Genomic DNA, 21,358 nt, shown 5'->3' with positions numbered 1-21,358 from the left:
AACAAATAAATCTAAACACTTTATTATATATTTGGTTACCATTTTTTGCTTTATTTTTAAATTAAGAAAGTGGAGAATCAGATACTTAACATAATACATCCTACTTTGCAAGTTTTACTTAACGTGTTAATGCAACTCTTTATTTAAGTATAGACCCATTTTTAATTTATTGTTATATAATTTTTAAAAAAGATAATCTAGGAAAAGTGTTTCCATTGAAAGTAACATGTGAAAAACTTCTCTCACAATGGACTCTTCTAGTCTTGCAAAGGGGTAAAATTTGGAGGTGCGAGTAAAGAAAACCTATTGTAAATTTGTACTAATCGATAACTCGTGCGAAACACGGAGCTGCTTGTTGCAGCTTCGTAGATGTATAAGACCACGCATCTTGGGAACATAACGACCACCCATCTTGGGAACATAACTTTATCTTTCCTGTCCATAATAAATTGTGAGAATATTCGAAATGACGGGGAGTCGAACCTAAACTCTAATATCATGTTGAGTAACCAGCTCATCTAAAATTTTCAGTTATTAGAGGAATGCCCAACCGGATCTATATTCTAATATTAACACATAATTTCAAATACACATTACAAAAATGCATATTTACAACTGAAGAAACAAATACTTGTAGTTCTATATATACTGTATATCTTATCTGAACTATATAACAAAAAACAGTGCCCATATAAGTGTTTTGCATAAACATTGTGCTATACATTACTATTCTCTTTTATTAGGATCAAACTGTTCAAAACAAGCCCCAGGACGATTTCAGTGGAAAAAAAACTGAGATGACCTCTACCATATCATACTGGAATGGTCGGAACCTTGCTGCTCATATGTAACTACACATTCCGGGACCATCGTAAAACTTCCGCTACAGCCGACTTTTCCCCTCCCTAGTATGCAGACTAGATGAAAGAATCGAGGTAATATCGATATCTTTTTCGGTTATACTCCAATAAGCTACCATAGGTCCGGTCTGCAATGCCAATAAATAGTGCTTCTGTGTCCGGACTGAACGATATTCCAGCAATCTCCCCAAAAAGATCAATCTCTTGCTCTGTGGAGTAACCGGACTTTGTATCATAAATATGAACAAAGTCTGCAGCCTCTGCTGTAGCCATAAACTGGCCATCTGAGCTGAAACTTATCGCTCTAATTGCCCCGATTCTTCCCTTGAGAACAGATAGAGATTGTGAGAGGTTCCTCATGTCCCACAGCCTGCAAGTGGTGTCTTGATTCCCGGTCGCTAAAATATTTCCATCAGGATGCCAAGCTGAGGTGAAGGAGTAGTCAAGATGTCCTTTAAGTGTCCCAACAACCTGCAGAAAGATTAATGAATGAGAACGAACAATGCCATAGCATTTTATTACAAGATTTTTAACTAGCAGCTCAAGCAACCAACCTTCCCTGATTGTGCGTCGGCCACCAAACATTCTGCACTGTCTCCGAGAACAGAGAATAATTTTCCATCAGGGCTAACCGATGTGTTCTGCAAGAAATGATTACAAAAACTATTTTAGAACAAAAAAATCACTGGAAAATGATAGGTTGGCAATATTGAATGTTTATCTAAAAGAAGCTCTTACATTTACGGACCAGGGGAAAGTGAAATGATTAGTACAAGCAAAATTCACAGTATCGAAGACTCTAACTTGAGAATCGTTGTTGGCAGTCATTAACCTAATCGAGCCACTGCAAGCATGTCACCAAAGGATGAATTAGTTGAAATAAGACACCTTGCAGCAATCTCTCAAATGTATTATGGCCACCAAATAATCAAACACTTACTCAGTATTATGGTATATATCCACATTGTTTGTTATAGCAGTTTCATCTGTGGCTAACTTCGTGCAGAAGGCAACTCCAGATTGGTCCAAGGACTGTCAAGCAAATATAGGAGATAATAATTATTACATGTATTAGAATAGTATCAGACTAATATTTTTAAATTATATCTAAAAACCTTATTCTTACTTTGCAGAGAAGCTCTCCTTTAAATCCACCAGCAACCAGCAGATTGTCTTTAACAGCCATTGTACTAATCTGCACTCGCGAAAGAGACTGGCCTAGAGAACCGGGATATGTCTGTGAAAGAAATCTTGGCTCCTCAGTATTTAGCACATCATGATATGAAGCAAATTATTAAAAATATTATTTATGTTACCCACCAGAGTCGGTACAACAGGCTTAGCAACATTGAGTACTTCCGTTCCTCTCTGAAGAAGTGAAGACCAGTGCATTACTGAGTAGTTTTGCATAAGGTACACATCATGCTTAGAGGTTGCCCATAACAAGTTCCTCAACTGGAAAATAAAGAAAAAAGAGAACCAAAAGGTAAAAACCAGGAGCTACATATTGTTTCGGTATATATAAAGTTACAAGTCAATAACCTCAGATTGATTTTACAAACAAGCAGTACTAATATGCAGTGTCAAGATGCTACTATACAATTTCTGATAGCTTTCCAGACATGTTAAGGATAAATCTCAAATAAACTTCTTCTGTTAATTATCAGAAGATATGTCCCATCATCATGTACATATAGGGACAATTTTGTAGAGGCACCAGTCGATACCTACAAGAGGACGCTCTCATAAACATCACGTCCCCAGAATTCTCACACTTAATACAGAGTTCAAATCAAAAAAGCCCTACACTGTCAGTTCTAGCCCTAGGTATATGCTTCCAGTAGCTATATTACCCCGACTCTTCAATTTTTCCTCAAGTACCCGTATTGGAGACTCGACACTAGGACATTGGTACGGAAAGTACACCTATTTTAGTTCAAAAATATGTAAAATTTTCAAAATATTGCCGAGTCCGACGCTTGGGCACGTATCCGTGTTGGACGCTTTTAGCTGCATCCGGTTAACATAGACCAGTAGAAACAATGTCTGCTACTTCCAAGTGTCAAAGGATACACATGCTGAGCATAGCTGGTGTATTAACTTGGAAGACTTGGAAGATGACCTTTAAACGCAAATATTGCAGCTGTGATACTTAAACCGTGTCACCCTCATTAAGTAACAAGTACAACTACAGCAAGCACTCAAGGACAGAAGAATGATGAAAACATGCATTGAATGCAATCAAACCATTCTACTATACTAGTAAATAAAAAATTTGAACTGAATACAAATAGAGATTAAGAGGCTTGACATTGAAAAAGTAAAAATAGCAAACAGGCAGAAATAAGTTATTTCATGTACAAGCACGCCCATGATCATATAAGCAACCATCACATAAACCAAGTGAAGATTGGACATGAGATGAAAGATCCCATTAATACGAATGAGATGAAAGATCCCACAGATAGAATAGCAACAACGTATAACCATTAGGTACAACGTAGAATGCGTGATGAAATGCATCCTATAACACCCAACTAATAGCTGCAACAATCCTTACCAGCTTGATTTACGTATGTAAATTAAATGCATGATAAATGAACACTTAAAGATAGAGCTAAAGAAGTTAAACGTATGGTATCATGTATAATAAATTATCGCTTACCACGAAAGAATAAATTATCAGAGTGCATATATGATAGCACTGATAAAGACCAAGCTACTTCCATGTGATAAATCCTTGTAAGTATGAGGTAGGATGGAACTGAAACTGCTCCAAAATCATATTGTGTATGTGTATGCACTAGACCACTAAAATAATTTGACGGGATTAAATTATTTTTATAAAAAAAAAAACTAATACTCTAGAGCCTGACAAACTCCTCATGTCAAATCCCCACTGTACCATATGAACAATACATCTCTATTACACCAGCTGCTCAAACTTAACTCCACCTGCGTACAAGGCCGAAACAAATATAAATATATCCCCTGCCACATTAGTTAAGTTAAAAGCCATACTAAACAATAATAAAAATGAGGAGGGGGGAAAGGGGAGGAAGAGAGAAGTAATAAGCTCTAGGCTCATGTAAATTTGCTGTCAAAACAATTTTGACTTGCAGGCTACTTTAAATGTGTAAACAACATGCTCCCCTACAAATACGATGATGATTTTGCACCCCACATATTACATTTATATATTTAGCACTGGATTATTCTTAATAATAAAGAGAAGAGCTATATATAGAGTTCACTAAAGACTGTTATCTCTCCAATTTCTATTTAATGTCTGTTCTATCAAGAGCCACATCTACATAGTTGCTATCTAACCAACTAAAAAGAATCAAGCGGGGAAATCAGAAATCTAACCACTTAAAAAATGTATAAATTATAATCAAGTAATCCCCTCACCCTTCTTTGTTTCATATCAATAACTTGGAGCTCATAAATTGCTCAGCTGTTGAAAACCAACTCGAACGCATTCAAGATGGTACCTCTCAGGTAAAGATCTTTAAATGTAACAAAAAATCATGTGTGGCAAGTGTAATAATCTGCACAAAAAGGATTTAGTAAATACAAACCCGGTTCAAATTAATTTGATTGAACCGGGTCAAACAAATACAAAATTATTAAATGCAGTTGATGCTTGTGAAGAAATTTGATGCTGTATCTTTCTTCAAGAGAAACATCAAGCTCTGGAAGAAACGATACAGCTAGCAAAAACCCTTGCCCCATCAGCTAGAACAATAGTATCCTACTTAATAAGCCTGATGTAATCTTGATAATAGTTTTGACAAAGTGAACTACGTTAATTATATAACTCACCAGCCTAGAAGAAGTTTCTCCTCAAGCAAAATGGAGTTTGTCCAACTAGTTAAACAGGATGTATGCGCCACCTTGAGCTAGTGTGTACAAGTATGTTATCAATGGAGCATATCATACCAAATCAAGTTTTAAGATTGACCTGGTACTTTTATACTCCATAACTTCCAAAGGAGGAATCGGGTATCAGATCAGAGATACTATAAGAAGGCTAATAGTACAACAGCTGCAAAACTAATTACGTGAATATGCATGATAAAATCTATATAGATAGTAGAAAAAAATATTATATTTAGTACAAGTAGTGTTAAAATGTAACGGCACCAGGTACCAAAGTCTACAATGATCATTACCAAAAATCCAGTAGTAAATATTGCTGCACTAGTTAAGTAATATGGAAAATGATGAACTAGACTACTGAATGTGCTCTCATTCGGAACAGCCGCTAGGTAGTAAAAAAGTAAGACTGCAATAACTAAATTTTGTGGGACTTGTAGTATTAAGTTTGGTTGTACTCAATGCAAAACCTAATTTCGATATCGTTGAACATAATGAGCAAAGAATGCAATGATATGAGAGAACTAATAAACTGCACAACCCAAAATTGAAACTTCCGAAGTAACAAATATAAGTATACACAAAATGACCTCGTTGTCTAAGGACAGAGGTTGCTAAATAATATGACTCTGAGAACACAAGATATGATGCAACTTGGTCAAAAGTACAGTTCTATATGGAATATTATGGAGATCACGCTACCTGAAAATGTACAATGGTAGACTTCACAAGCCTTGTGTTGAACTGGAAGTCGTAGAAATGATGGCCCTTCTCTACTTTATTAAAGTCCTGTAAAAAAAGATTTACAAATAAGAGCATTAGGATTTCTATTGGTGGATTTCGTCAAAAGCTCTACAACACCTGCTTCAGAAAAATTAAATTTAGCATAACTCATTAATTTATACTCACAGGAATTTCTTATACAAGAAGATTACAACTTGATTAACTGTTATTTTGATCAGCAACAAGGTTATCTCCAGAGAGGGGCCATAATTTATGCAACTTTTTCTTCTGAATTATTACTATAACACTATGCTATTGGCAACTTCAAATTTTTTATTTGAGAGTCGAAAAGGAGTAGGTGTATTCTGGTTCAACCATGTAGCACAAAAAGAACAGGTAAACATACATGTAAGCAAATCATTTAACTTAGAGAGAGCCCTATACTTCTAGGGATAAAAAATATTCGGTATTGAAAGCAAATTAATTAGCTTTTTTTGAAATTTACAACTTGGTTAATAGGTAAATATAGACAGCTATAACATTCTTTCAAGTCCAATTTTCAACTTGAATATCACTTAGTTTTGAGTAATAACATAGCATTCCCTAGTTGAAGTTCATTGCTAGAATCACATATTCTTTAAACTCTACTAACTCATCTAAAATGATGAAAAACCATGCACTAAATAAGCAATTTTAAAGATAATTGATCTTTATAGAATGTTGATAGAGTAGAACCTTTTCAAGCTCTCCGCGAGGGAGAGAGAGGCTCTCATAATTTCTATACTGACTAAGTCTTGTTTCGCGGTAATTGTCTCTGGAGAAATTAAGCCTCTCCCACGGAATCCCCTGAATATCTTTGCCATTTCTAGCTTCCATAGCAGACGTATCCGTCTTTTGCTTGCTCTGTAAATATCCATCATATTGATCAGACCACTAATTATTAAAGGACAAACTACTCTCTTTTTTTTTGCCAAGTAAAAAGACAAACTACTTTCAATTAACAAAAGAACACAACTTCATGTATTTTGAAATCAGTTTGTTATAAAACAGTATCTTGTTCCTAGCTACTACACTCAGCAAGCCAAGTCAGAATCAAATGAAGAAATCTAAACTAAAAGCCGAAAATTAAGACTATAGTATAGTCAGAAGTCACTATACTATAGGTTATAATACTACACCATTTTCTCCCTGAACTACACAACCCCTAAAAAAGGAGGTTGACTTGTAAAACTTTTAGTCATATAATCACCAAACTAATTGTAAGAACAAAAAACTATCATTCCTGCCAACGAAGTGTTCGTGCAGTGGTTGAGCTCTTGTACCCCTGCGAGAGGTCAGTAGTTCGATCCCTTGCATATGCGTGTGTAGTTAATTAGCAAAAAAACTATCATTCCTATTTATATAGTCACTAAAAACCGTAAATTTATAGTTGCGATAATGTTAATTTACAAATCACTAATTTCAATTGCAGTGCTATAATTTACATAAACCACTGGATTATCAATAATAAGGGCTGAATAAGCTGTCAGTTTTTAGTTTAATCATAATTCACAATTCTATGTAACAGTATCATATCATGTATGTAACAGTATCATATCATGTTCTTGCAAATCATTTTAGCATACAAATAATCAGTTAAAAAGAAGAGAGAGAGAGAGAGAGAGAGAGAGAGGGGGGGGGGAGGGAGGGAGGGGGAGAGAGAGAGAGAGAGAGAGGAGTACTTGGTCAAAAGAGAAAAAGTCATCATCGTCATCATGATGAACAAGTGAATCTTCACTGTCTGAAGATGAATCAAACTCAAAATCAGCAGTAGCAGAGTTGTAGTAGCTAGATACCATGTTGTCCAGCTCATTGTTCACGTACTCCCCTGCCATCTCTCTCCTCTCTCTCTCTCTCTCCTGTATGTCTCTCTCCTATCTCTCTCTCTCCTAGTATATAAATCTCTCTCCTGTCTCTCGTTCTCTCTGGAAATTGATGTGCAAATTGAGAGGGCTGCTTCGTTAGCCATGGTTATGATGAAGACCATTACAACTATAGTGATGTCGGCCCCGTGTGGGTTCCACATCACCTGCTGTACGTTATCTGTTTATCTTTCCTTTTTCTTTCCTCGATTCCAGCTCTGTTAAATTTCCCGTCTAACTGTGGGTCCCGCTTCCTATTCTAGAGTATGTCTGATTTTTGTGGCATTCTTAGGAACTTTTTTAAGAAATAATGTATGATTAATTTAAGAGAAATTAATGAAAGTACTTAATTTTCTATGTTTTTTTGTAATTTTACTATATTATGAAAATATTTATAAAAGTACGATGCAACTATAATCAAATAGATATGTAATTATAATCAAACATATATGCAATTAGTTCAATCTAATTTTTTTTAATTGACTTTCAGGTTGCATTATACTCCCTCCGTCCCAAAATGATCTTCTCGTTTTGACTTTTCGTAGTATTCATGATAAGCTATTGACTACTAATTTACGTCGAATTTATAAGATCAAACATAGTCATGTCTGATTTTTTTGGATTCGTATTTATGAATAATTTAATACAATAAAATTTTATATTTAATATTAATACGAAATTAAAAATATTAACAATTAAAAGTGTACATTAACAAACGTGTTCAATATAAATATGAAACGTTTTCATGGACGGATGGAGTATTATATAGAGTTGCGCTGGTTTGTATCCAGTTAAATCGAGTTGCATGATACTGTATTTTCACAAATAAATGTTAAAAAATAGTATTATTTTCAAATAAAAAAGTACTAATACAACTTTATTTAAAACATGAATTTGGATATTTTTATTAATTAAAAAAAATATATTAAAAAAACTAATCGGGTGATTAATTAGTAAAGTCGGTAATCGTAACATCGGCCGCGATGATCCTATTTTTCATTAAAAGATGCAAATCCAAACATCAAAGTGACACCTAATAATATTTAAATAGTTATATAAAACGTGGCAGCAGACTATCCTCACACGTGGATATATTCTAGATACATGCAGGCGTCTCAGACCACAAAACCGGAATAAACTATGACTCAGATATTACTCAAAATTTAAATTATACTCCCTCCGTCCCGACCAATTCTTTACATTTGGTTTGGGCACAGAAACTAAGAAATGTGTATAAAGTGGTGAAAAAGAGAAAGAAAAATGAGTGAAGTGGTGGGATTCATTGATTTTTAATATATAAAAGAAAGACAGTGGAGTAAAAGTAGTGTGAAAAGGGAGAAAAAATTGGGAAAGTGGTGGGAAACGTAAAGAATTGGATGGGACACCTCAAAAAAAAAAGTGTAAAGAAATGGTTGGGAAAGATAAAATAATAAAATTTATTTGACGGCGTTACGGAGGTTCACGGCAAGCTTACCTTACGTACCGACCACTTGGATGGTAGGGCCTACTTATCACTATCTTTTAATTATTTAATTTAATCATTTTGACCATACGTTGCTATTATTATATTCTTAGATAATTATGTGATACATGTGTTGGAATAAACTGATATTACTAGTTGCTGCTCCACCGTGCTATTGAATTTTATACATTTTTTGACACGTTTTTTAATATTACTTTAAAATATAATTTCACGATCTTTTTTAAAAAAGAAATTCTGAATAAAAGTTTCATGTTTAAATTTTTATTAAAAAAAATAAAAAAATATTATGAAACTACATTTTATAGAAATCTCGAAATACGTAAAAACAGTGCAGGTTTGGTACTATTTTTTTTTTATAAATACATTACTTTCAAGCTTTTAAGTTGTATATGCTTTGTTAGTGGCTGAGGACACAGAATCAAGAAAATATCTAATTTAGTGGTTCAGCTTATAAATAGCTTCCCACCACATGCACATTGCTCTTAAATTCATTATAATGAATAAAAATTATTCATTATAGTGGCTGAGGACACAGAATCAAGAGACTATAGTTAAATTTAACATATTTCAAAAAAATTTCTGAACTAAAATTTATATATATATATTAATTCAGAACAAGAAAAAATTAAAAAAAAATACAAACCAGAGGGATCACATAGAGATAGAATGATGAACTACTGTTGCATATCAGGTGAGTGCATAATTATACTCTTTCTAATGTGCATAAATACTAAATTTTAGAAAAAATGACAAAAATAGCTGATTTATAAAAATATTTAACAAAAATAGTAATTCCGAAAAAAGTGGTCAAGTTTAGCCGATTGAATACTCCACTGTCAGTTGGGTATTCCAATTTGTATACGATACACTCCATGGCAGTTTGTATACGATAAGAGTGAATATTCCACTGACAGTTGGGTATCTTATCTGCCAAAGTTGGCTAACTTTTTAAAAATTGGTCATTTTTGTTAATTTTATATAAAAATAGGCTAAATTTGTCCTTCACCCTAAATTTTATGAATTTGGTGCATTTTTATTGATGGGGTTGTTATAAATGTAGGGGTCCATCAATATTTATAATTAGAAAACCAATCAAACTGCACCAAACTCATGCGAGTTATTGCTTATTGTGTGTCATTTGGCACACATTATAAAACCCGTTATACTTTACATTAACTTTCAATAAATATAGTGGATCAGGATTTGTAATCTTGGTTGTTGGACAGTAGGGCACCTACTACCCATACGTGTTAATATTAAAATTAATTAATGACACTAATCCCTGCCCTGAAAAAACCTCACACTGACCAGATATATAACCCAAACGATACACGTTTATTTTATCATTGTATAATATATAATTATAAAATAAAGATAATTAAGTAAATTTAGTAAGTACCGATCAATCGACAATCAAACATTTAACTTTTTATATTTTAATCAAAAAAATATATATAAAAACCCTTAGCTAAGAACATAGTTACCTCCTGACTTAGCCATATTTTTGTAATCTCTACAAACCTGTATATATTAATATATCAAAATAAAATATCCCATTTATAACAACTTGAAATAATGATAACATATTATTTTTAAAATATAACTAATTATTATAGGCAAATCCAATGAACAAAAATTTTTTAGAGACTCAGTAAATTTTAGATAATTAGTATTTCACACTATTTAGTCAATCATTTTAGCCAACAAACATTGGAGATGCTCTAAGTAAACTTTATGTTTTTATCCTTTGTGATACAAGATCTTTTTAATATTACTTTATTTTTAAATTGATTTGGAATGGAATTAAATAGAGTTACATGTGTTATTTCGAAAAATTAGCAAATTTGTTATTTTAATGAAAAATTAATAATTATATTATTTTATTAAATCGAATTGTCCGTGATATTTTTGAAAAGGAGATGTTTTAACTAACAAAAAAACATATTTTAGTTGAAAGAGTCGATTGATCATATGTTATTAAATATTTTATTAAATAAAAACGCCCTTGGTATATTTGAAAACATGGGTGCTTTAGTTGGAAAATTATAAAAAAAAAAATATTTTAATTCAAAATGGTATTTGATTTTAAAACCAAATAGATGCTAAAAATAATGAAGTAAAAATATCAAACATAATTAATAAATCATTGGAATTTAATGCCTAAGGCTCGCGGGGCCCACCGCGAATCCGTAAAATTAAGGAGCATCGACGATTTTGTAAATTGACAGGATTTGGTCTAGGCTAATTGGGAAAAACGGATGGGTGTGTCCAAATTGGGTATGTGTGCATTAAGAATTAAGATCGATAGTCAATATCAATATCAATATCAATATTAATATCAATCAGAAAATGAAAATCAGAAGTCACATTCTATAATTTGGCTTACAATATACTTTTTAATGACTTAAATAGAGTTTGAATTAAAATATAATTTATAGTAAGGGTCAAATATTTTTAGCAAATTCGAGCTGCCGAAATTTTATTCATTTATTATAATATAGTATAAAATATTTGACTTATAATATCGGAGGTAACTCGCAGCCGTTACCTTCGGGTGTGTCCTACGGACTCACGTAATATCCTGCAAAATATTTCACTTTTTTGACATAGATGTTTAGAGATTTGACCATATAATTAAAATTGTTTTTCTCAAATAATTTCCTTGTGAATAAATTTTAATATAGTATTTTTATATAAATTTTTTTAAAAAATATATAAAGATTTTAGTTATGTGGTCAAACCTTCTAAATGTATGTGCCGAAAAATTAAACTTCATATATTAAAAAACAGAAGGAGAAGAATAATCTATCGAGCAACCGAATATATCTAATTTTCAATAATACAATTGTTAGACGATCAAAATTTATCTATATAGATACATTTATGCTTACAAAAGATATTCAAAATTAGTAAAATTGTTTTCTTAAGTTTGAATTTTTTGACAAATTCATCAAGAAAAATGTTCTTTGTAGATTTTGACGTAAATGATCTATAAGAGCAACTCCAATAGAGTGATAGTTCATTCTTTATATATAATATAAAATATTAAATCTTAGTAATTTAGAACATTGATAAGGATTTTGAGTTCCAACAATATTCCTTATTTGATATTATATTACTAAAAATACTTTTAATACACTACATAATACATTATAGAGAGCGAAAAAAAGTGTTATAATATTATATTATTAAATGAAAGTTAGCATTTGCTAAGAAGAAGGGGTAGATTAGTTATTTATAAGTAATGGAAGAAAGATATTAGTGAAATAAGGACTCTCTGTTGGAGCACATTTTTTAGCTCCATTCCTTAAATTACATCTTATGATAACAAATAGAGAATATCTTGGAGTTGCTCTAGGACCGTACAAATTATAAAGAAGATATAAGAATTATCATAAATGTTAAGGGGCTTATTCTTTGAGAATTATCATAACAAATAGAGAATATCTTGGAGGCCATTTCATGTGGCCACGTAATTGAGAAACATAAATGTTAAGGGGCTTATTCTTTGCTCCAGGCCTGATAATGTGATATTTTGGGCTACAGGCTCTATTGTTGATGCCCTTCAAAGTTCTGCACTTCAAACAATGAAGCCCTTTTGAAATCATCATGGGCCGAAATCTGGACCAGGGCCCAAAATGAAAATCGGCAGGTGTTTTTAAAGAGAGATGAAATCGTAGTTCACTTTGGTACATGCGCATATGAGCTAAAATAGGCCATATAATTAGATAAATATTCTTTCCGTTAGAATGTATTTTTAACATTATATCTTTATTATATAATATACATAAGGGGATCCTATGTAAATATTTAGTACTTATGATCTTGTACAACCAAAACAATCTCAAATCTCAACCGTTGAATCATAAAAGATAACATCCTAGCCGTTAGATTATAAAATAGATATAATAATAAAAGTGTAAATATTTTCTGACTCCTAATCCCTTACAAAGCCTTCTATAATTAATGAGGTATTCTAAACTAAATAGAATATAAGATTTAAACAAAAAAGAAGTAGACATTCTAAATTAAATAGAGTAATAATAAAATATTTTATTATATCTTATGATATTCTAAATTGAATAGAACACAAGATTTAAACCAAAAATAAATAGGCATCCTAGACTAAATAGAATAGTAATAAAATATCTCTTTTTATATCTTATTAGAAAATATAAAACCTCTAAAACCCATTAAAAAAATTATTAATACAATCATGAATAAAAAATAATCACATCATTATAATACTATTCAAACACGATAGTACACAATTTCCGAATTCGATCCTAGATATATCCTTATTATATAATATACATAAGGGGATCCTATCTAAATATTTAGTAGTTATGATCTTGTACAACCAAAACAATCTCAAATCTCAACCGTTGAATCATAAAAGATAACATCCTAACCGTTAGATTATAAAATAGATATAATAATAAAAGTGTAAATACTTTATGACTCCTAATCCCTTATAAAGCCTTCTATAATCAACGAGGTATTCTAAATTGAATAGAATATTAGTTTTAAACCAAAAAGAAGTAGACATTTTAAATTAAATAGAGTAATAATAAAATACTTTTATTATATCTTACGATATTCTAAATTGAATAGAACACAAGATTTAAACCAAAAATAAATAGGCATCCTAAACTAAATAAAATAGTAATAAAATATCTCTTTTTATATCTTATTATAAAATATAAAACCTCTAAAACCCCCTTAAAAAAATTATTAATACAATCATGAATAGAAAATGATCACATCATTCTAATACTATTCAAACACGATACGACACAATTTCCGAATACGATCCTAGATAGTTAATGATTAAAAGTTCAACCAATCATAAATATAAAATGATAGTTCTACTAATCCGCAAATATTAAAATATGATCCAATAATATAACTGTAATATGATTAAATATTTTACTATATATAGCTATATAATATACATGATAAAAAATAATTAATTTCAATATATGTATATCTCAATATCTGCATATTTGTTCAAACAATATTGTAACAAACTATAAAAAAATAATAACAATATAAATAAAAGCATCATAACTTTAGTAACAAGTTCTGTACATTAAAAAATTCAATACTAAATTTATAAAATTAAAAAAAATAAAACAAGTAAATTTTAAAAACTGTGTATCTCACGGATTATAAGCTAGTTTAAAATAGAGTATTTAACACATATTTTAAAACTTTTATTTACCATAGTTGCTTAAAAAAAATTCTTTTAAATAAAACTTAAATGTTCCAATTTTTATTCAGAAAAGAAAAATCCTAAAAATAAATTATGCAACTATATTAGATAAGAAACTTAAAATACGTGTCGAACACCGCATTTCAAATGTTAAGAACCAACTGGGACGGAGGGAGTAATTGTTAGAGCCATTAATTTTGTACACGATACAAAAATTATGGATTTTAGTTGACCTTTTCGATACACAAATATAAAATTATACGACTAAATTTAGTAATGATTTCCAATTTATCCTCGAATACACGAAACGAAGCTGTACCCGGTTTGTGTTGTTTACTGTTCAGTGACAAATCTAATAATGCATGAATGGGCCGATTGCAGACTTGCACTGTTAGATTTACAAGTGAGCCGTCATTGTAGTATGTGTTTATTATCTAGGGCCTCTATCGGAAGGAGGGTCCTTTGTTCATAAATTTTGCTATTTCATAACTTTATTTAGCAAATGTGGAATTAGTAGGGCAAAAAATTTCTCAACATGCTTAGCGATAAACAACAAAAAAATTGCTCCACATGTGAGATTTGGGTTCGAGTGAGGTTTCAATTTCAAATTCGAAACTCGATTCGTAAAAATTTCGATATTTTTGAGCTCAGCTAAAAAATGTATGATATATTCATGTTCAGCTTGAAAAGCTCAAATTGATTTAAATAAATACTGACAAAAGCTAAAAAAATATGGATTCGACTCGAAATCGATATGATTAAATATACATAAAAATGCTTATATATAATTGTGTTTATAATGGATAAAATTTAAAATCAATAAAGACGTGATAGGGCTCGCAGATGTTACAAGTCAAGAGTAATTCGAAGCTCGAGTATGATTCGTTAAAAAAATTCGAATATATAATTTGAGTTCGAGTTCGGCTCAATTGTCACCGAAACCTCACCAGGTCCATAGGTCCATATTTGAAGTTATTTTTATCATTTTTTCACAAGATCATATACATGCCGCGTTTGCAAAACCATCCCATTAGACTTTGTACTATTGCTAGATATTACTAATAAAAGGTTGGTGCAGGTTGAACACATGTTCCCGTTACAGGTTTGAATATCGTGTATAATATCATACGTGTATGAGTTATATTTGATATGTAATTTCTAAATAATAATCCACACTCGTAATAATAAACACTTGATATATATTAAAAAAATTAACATATATTGATCGGCAATAATATTGTAAAAATTTATACACGATTCAGGAACTCGAGCCGAGCCGATTCGACTCGGATATCACCTCCGCACAAGATAAAGCATGTGGGCATTATATATTTCCATCTACATAAGATTTTTGTTTATATTCGCAAAAATAAAAACAAAGATAAAATCTGTTGGTCTAGTCCTCTATATATTCCACTTTTCAAAACATTCTCAATTCACTTTTCTTCACTAAACCAACCAATAATGAGCTTCCATCTCTCTCTTTTACTCACTATCACTTTCTGCACGACTCTTCACATCTCAACCGAGTCAACTCAGCCTCCTTATGCATGTGACTCGTCCAATCCTCTAACTAAGTCCTACCCGTTTTGTAAAACCTCATTATCATTCACCCAACGAGCTAATGACCTTGTTTCAAGGCTTACATTGGATGAGAAGGTGAGTCAACTCGTTAACTCGGCTCCTGGGATACCTCGACTCGGTATCCCTGCTTATGAGTGGTGGTCTGAGGCTTTGCATGGGATTACTAATGCGGGGAAAGGTGTTGAGTTTACTGGCGGGATTGTGGGGGCCACTAGCTTCCCTCAAGTTATTCTCACTGCTGCTTCTTTTGATGCAAACTTGTGGTATCGCATTGGTCAGGTGAGTCGTTTTACCGAGTTGACTCAGTTGTATTAGCATAATGTTAGGGTCTCCGTGTTGGCTCACTGCCATTGGCGATGAGTTCAGGTTGCACCGAGTTGACTCAGTGACATTGGCTTAATGCTAGTGTTTCCAAGTTGATTCAATGCCAATGTGATAGAAATAGTATAAAATTAAACTTAACTTCGAGTTGACTCAGTAGCATTTTAAGAGTGTTTCTTGAGTATTCAGTGCCCTTCTTTAGAAATACAGTATGAAATTTAAGTGAGTCATAGTTGACTGCTGTTTTTAGGATAATGTACCGAGTTGACTCAGTAGCATTTTAATGTTGCTCGAGTATTCAGTGCCCTTGTTTAGAAATATGAAAATAAAGTGAGTCCGAGTTGAGTCAGTACTGTGTTGTCGGATAATGTACCGAGCTGACTCAGTAGCATTGCTTTAGAATATATAGTGGTTGAAGACCTATTTTCTAGTTCTTGGCCAATACCCTTTCGTGGGCCCCGCAAATTAAAAATTACTTCATTTATTATTATTTTATTCTATAAAATAAATAAATATTTCCGAAAATTTTATTTATTTTTCGAGAATAAAACGATATCACACGTGCTTATATTATAATGGAACCGACAAAAATTTAGTCATTCAAGGAAATTATACGATTGAGTATTGCGAGTTACTCCAAATATCTCCACCAAAAAATTTATCAAATGACGGGGCTGACACATGGCTGATTTTGATTCGTGGGCGCATATAAATACACACGGGATCTCGTATTTGAAGGTTGTCAAATATTAATATAACACATTAGATTTGGAAAAAAATTTGGGATATTTATTTATCAAATATTCTTTTATCAAATATTTATTTATCGAGATTTTATCACATTTTAGGCAATCGGAACGGAGGCAAGAGCGGTGTACAATGAAGGAGAAGCAACGGGAATGACATTCTGGGCACCAAACATAAACATATTTAGAGACCCAAGATGGGGAAGAGGACAAGAAACACCCGGAGAAGATCCATTAGTAACTGGTAAATACGCAGTTTCGTTTGTTAGAGGAATCCAAGGAGATAGTTTCGGAGGTGGGAAGCTAAAAGATGGTGATCATCTTCAAGCATCAGCTTGTTGTAAGCATTTTACTGCTTATGATTTGGATCGGTGGCATGGGGTCACTCGTTATGCTTTTGATGCTATTGTAAGTCACCTCACTACTCTCTTATTGTTATTTCCGTATCGAGTCGAGTTCGAGTCGAGTCGGTTCAAATTACAACTGTATTTTTGTTTTGTTTTAAAGTGTGATTGGTTTTGCGGAAAATGTGATTATGGTTATTGACTTCTTGGTTTTGTTAACAGCAGTATTTTAATTATGAAGTCAGTAGGCATGCTATATTTGCGCTTCGTGTTTTTTTGCCGTGTCTTTAGATTGGTCCAATTTACGAGTAAATGTATATTTAGTTAAATGTTTGACCTTTTTTGCGTATTTTTATAAGTTTTGAAAATATAGTTAGAATTATTATTTTTCAATTTTTTTCTGAATTAAAATTTAGAGAAATTTGCAAAAATATAAACTTTTCTAAATTTTTTTTTGCAATTTTACTATTTTCTGATTATTTTTTTACAAAAATACGAAATCAACCAAAATCAAACAGATATACAACTACCTGAATGGAGCTGCATGTAATTGTAGAAACTCGTCAAAGGTTGTATGCAGTTGATTAGAGTGGCCTAAACCGTATTTTTGCAAAAAAAATTGAAAAACAGTAGTTTTGCAAATTAAAAAGTGTTTTTGTAATTTTTTTAAAAAATAACAGTATATTAGGGTTAAGCTTTAATCTTTAAAATACAGAGAATTGTGCAGCTGCGTTCTTTGTACTGTAAAGTGAAGTTGAGTGTCTCCATTCTCTTTGTCATTTGCTTTTATTCATTGACTAGTTGAAAATGTGGTTAAGTTTTCAAATATATTCGTATTTATTTTTTTATTCTCGAAAATTTCATATAGGTAACAAAGCAAGACTTGGCAGATACATATCAACCACCATTTCAAAGCTGCATCCAACAAGCCAAAGCTAGTGGAATAATGTGTGCTTACAATCGTGTTAATGGTGTCCCAAATTGTGCTGATTATAATCTCCTCACTAATATTGCTCGCGGCCAGTGGAATTTTAACGGGTATGTTTATATATACGGATTTTGATTCGATCTAGAACCTTCAAAACGTAAGAACATTTCACAGAACAAAATTTACAAAATCACAACACTAACTTTAGCGGTTATGTTTTTATATACGGATTTTGATTCAAACGAGAATCTTAAAAACGTGAGAATAGTTCACAAAACAAAATTTACGAAACCACGACACTAATTTTTGCGGGTATGTTTATATGCACGGATTTTGATTCAAACGAGAATCTTAAAAACGTGAGAATAGTTCACAAAACAAAATTTACGAAACCACGACACTAATTTTTGCGGGTATGTTTATATGTACGGATTTTGATTCGAACGAGAATCTTAAAAACACAAGAACATTACACGTAACAAAATTTACGAAATCACGACACTAAAGTACATAGAAAAACAAAGTGAAAATTTCGTCCATTTTCGTTTTTTTTTTTTTATATTTTATCTTCTGAAGCTGGGTTGAAATGAAATGAGCAGGTACATAACATCAGACTGTGATGCAGTAAGTATAATTCATGATGCTCAAGGATATGCTAAAGAACCAGAAGATGCAGTTGCTGATGTTCTCAAAGCTGGTACCTTTTCTTTGGCCAATTATCATTTTCCCCTCCAATAATCAAAATTGTTATTTATTAATCCCTCCGTCCCTCCTAATTGTTATCGTTTCTAAGATAGTCCGATACGCATTTTAAGATAAATAGAAAGTATAGTTCTATAATAAAAAAATTCTTTTTCTGAATAAAAGTTTAAATATTTTATTTTTATTCAAAAAAGAAATTTTTTATTATATAACTATATTTTATATTCATCTTAAAATACGTGTCGAACACTCTCTCATAAATGATAACAATTGGCTGGGAGCGAGGCAGCAGATTATATATAAAAAACTGAACTTACAATATTCATATAATCATATAACATTCTGTTATGGTCCAAGGAAGGAAAATGCTGCAAAACTGGACCATCAAAAAGTAGTGTCCATGTGAATGGAATATAAAATGTTTATGAACCTAAAGTTGGTCCATGGTCCATAACAGAGATGGAGCCTCACTACTAAAGTCTACAGCACTTGTCATTTTTAATGAGCTTTGGATATGTTGTGGAACACTTATAAGTTACTTAGAAGTCAGAAATACCTTATAACTTGTTTAACTTAATGTAATTCAAGCTTAATTGTCACTTAAATGATTTCAAATATGAAAATTTACAGGCATGGATGTAAACTGTGGTTCTTACCTACAGAACCACACCAAATCAGCAGTTATGAAGAAAAAATTACCTGTATCGCAGATTGACAGAGCCCTTCGCAACCTTTTCGTTGTTCGAATGAGGCTAGGGCTGTTCAATGGCAACCCCAAGAATCTGATTTACGGAAATATTGGTCCAAATTTAGTATGTACAAAGGAGCACTTGACTCTGGCCCTTGAAGCAGCTCGAAATGGCATTGTCCTGCTGAAAAACTCGGCAAAGCTACTTCCACTGTCAAAGACCAGAACCTCATCTTTAGCAGTGATAGGGCCTAATGCAAACTCTGCAAACACGCTTATTGGAAATTATGCAGGGCCGCCTTGCAGATCAATCACGGTGCTTGCAGCAATTCAGAGTTATGTGAAAAACACAGTCTACAACAAGGGGTGCAATGCTGTCAAATGTACATCTGCATCAATCAGTGAGGCAGTAGATATTGCCACTAAGGCTGATCATGTGATTCTTGTCATGGGTTTGGACCAAAATGAAGAGAGGGAGGACTTCGACCGTGTAGACTTGGTGCTTCCTGGGTTGCAACAGAGTCTTATCACCAGTGTTGCTAAGGCTGCGAAGAAGCCTGTGATACTAGTGCTGCTTTGTGGAGGTCCGGTCGACGTTTCATTTGCCAAATACAATCCCAAGATAGGAGGCATCTTATGGGCAGGCTACCCAGGTGAAGCAGGAGGAACTGCACTGGCAGAAATCATCTTCGGTGACCACAACCCAGGTAAATGTCACACATTTTGTTTGTTAATCTCGTGCATTATACATAGTTTAGATGACTATCTGAGAACTTGTCTGTCCAAGCTACAAAGTTAGAGAAAGTACCTGCCTGAGAATTTGCACCGTAAATATGTCAATATATATGTCTTGCAGGAGGAAAGTTGCCTTTAACGTGGTATCCAAAAGATTTCGTCAAAGTACCTATGACAGACATGAGAATGCGGCCTCAGCCATCAAAAAGCTATCCAGGACGCACTTACAGATTCTACACAGGCAAAAAGGTTTATCCATTTGGATTTGGCCTGAGCTACTCAAGATATTCGTACAACATCGTTTCTGTTACAGAAAGCCAACATTATTTGAATCCATTATCAGTAAAGCAAGGGCTGGCAAATTCAAGTTCAGCTCAGTACATGCTGGTTTCAGAATTAGGGACAGAGTCATGTGAGAAAGCTAGATTCTCTGCCACTGTTGAAGTTCAAAATCACGGGGAAATGGCTGGCAAGCATCCTGTTCTATTATTCGTTAAACAGGCCAAGCACAGTGAAGGAATGCCGATGAAGCAGTTGGTAGGATTTCAGAGTGTTGCTTTGGATGGAGGGCAGAAAGCAGCTGTTGAGTTTACGCTTAATCCTTGCAAGCATCTAAGTGTAGCGGATGAAAATGGTCAGATGTTAATTAATGCTGGATCTCAACATCTTGTCGTAGGAGATGCTGAATATCCAATCTCGATAATCCTAAACTAAAGGGTAAAAGTATTACGTTTTAAGATCAACGGCAGTATCTTGTTCTTTTTGGTGGTGATTTTTGTTGAGAAACGTTCCACTCAAATAAGAGGATACCTGAAACGGATTTTACTAACAGTTTTCGTAATCACATTTCTCCCCAGTTACATTTGCCCAACTACTTGCATTACGATCTTGCATCAGGGTTTGCCACTTCAACGGCATGGTTTATTGTAAAATGCTGTAATATTTATGTTGATGAATATATGGACGCACACAAGACTATGCATTCCAGTGAAAATTATCACTTTAATCTTTGCTCATAGGCAATAGCAAGTACTACTAATAGCTTTACAGAAAAACAGACTCAGAAGTCAGAGGCATAGATCACCATGGTAATATATTCTGCAGCATTTGCATAATACTTGAAATGTTTCGAGTAAACCAAGCAAAACTAGTATGACTATGTACCTTGACTTGAAGATTATGTTATATTTTCATAGCTAGTAAGTAGTATTACTGTGTGATCAAGAGAAATTGGATTATAGGATTAATA

The 21,358-nt window shown here is 32.7% G+C and overlaps 2 protein-coding genes across 8 annotated transcripts; one reads left to right on the top strand and one right to left on the bottom strand.

Annotated features, from left to right (window-relative positions):
- Positions 1 to 543: 543 nt before the first annotated feature.
- LOC141721662 (putative WD repeat-containing protein C2A9.03) lies at positions 544 to 7,524 on the bottom strand. 7 transcript variants are annotated; one of them, XM_074524670.1, is made up of 9 exons: positions 7,184 to 7,524; positions 6,198 to 6,365; positions 5,442 to 5,528; positions 2,181 to 2,315; positions 1,987 to 2,097; positions 1,801 to 1,892; positions 1,599 to 1,704; positions 1,415 to 1,501; positions 544 to 1,331 (listed from the first exon to the last, which is right to left on the bottom strand). In XM_074524670.1, exons 1-9 carry the CDS (start codon positions 7,334 to 7,336, stop codon positions 918 to 920), a joined length of 1,353 nt encoding a protein of 450 aa, XP_074380771.1. In that variant the 5' UTR covers positions 7,337 to 7,524; the 3' UTR covers positions 544 to 917. The 7 variants fall into 7 exon arrangements, with proteins under 7 accessions (XP_074380771.1, XP_074380778.1, XP_074380772.1 ...); XM_074524677.1 differs by lacking the exon at positions 7,184 to 7,524 and adding an exon at positions 3,766 to 3,815 and having other exon boundaries at positions 2,181 to 3,671; positions 4,272 to 5,528; positions 6,198 to 6,259; XM_074524671.1 differs by lacking the exon at positions 7,184 to 7,524 and adding an exon at positions 4,272 to 4,411 and having other exon boundaries at positions 4,686 to 5,528; positions 6,198 to 6,259.
- A 7,971-nt stretch (positions 7,525 to 15,495) lies between these two features.
- LOC141721660 (putative beta-D-xylosidase 7) lies at positions 15,496 to 21,113 on the top strand. The gene is made up of 6 exons (XM_074524667.1): positions 15,496 to 15,924; positions 16,815 to 17,120; positions 17,925 to 18,094; positions 18,584 to 18,681; positions 19,317 to 20,081; positions 20,231 to 21,113. Exons 1-6 carry the CDS (start codon positions 15,526 to 15,528, stop codon positions 20,821 to 20,823), a joined length of 2,331 nt encoding a protein of 776 aa, XP_074380768.1. The 5' UTR covers positions 15,496 to 15,525; the 3' UTR covers positions 20,824 to 21,113.
- The last annotated feature ends 245 nt before the right edge of the window (positions 21,114 to 21,358 follow it).

The sequence above is a fragment of the Apium graveolens genome, chromosome 4 (assembly GCF_009905375.1).
Source record: "Apium graveolens cultivar Ventura chromosome 4, ASM990537v1, whole genome shotgun sequence".
In the NCBI taxonomy this organism is placed as follows: domain Eukaryota; kingdom Viridiplantae; phylum Streptophyta; class Magnoliopsida; order Apiales; family Apiaceae; genus Apium; species Apium graveolens.
Note: the sequence above shows the minus strand (reverse complement) of the source record. Positions and strands in the feature narration are given on the sequence as shown.

Excerpts from the sequence above, each read along its gene's own strand:
- LOC141721660 (XM_074524667.1), top strand. The coding sequence starts at position 15,526 with ATGAGCTTCCATCTCTCTCTTTTACTCACTATCACTTTCTGCACGACT. Across the intron at positions 17,121-17,924 it reads GTTATGCTTTTGATGCTATT|GTAACAAAGCAAGACTTGGC; the intron begins GTAAGTCACCTC and ends AATTTCATATAG. Across the intron at positions 18,682-19,316 it reads TGCTGATGTTCTCAAAGCTG|GCATGGATGTAAACTGTGGT; the intron begins GTACCTTTTCTT and ends GAAAATTTACAG.
- LOC141721662 (XM_074524670.1), bottom strand. The coding sequence starts at position 7,336 with ATGGCAGGGGAGTACGTGAACAATGAGCTGGACAACATGGTATCTAGC. Across the intron at positions 2,316-5,441 it reads CTACCATTGTACATTTTCAG|TTGAGGAACTTGTTATGGGC; the intron begins GTAGCGTGATCT and ends TTTATTTTCCAG. Across the intron at positions 1,893-1,986 it reads AAGGAGAGCTTCTCTGCAAA|TCCTTGGACCAATCTGGAGT; the intron begins GTAAGAATAAGG and ends TTTGCTTGACAG.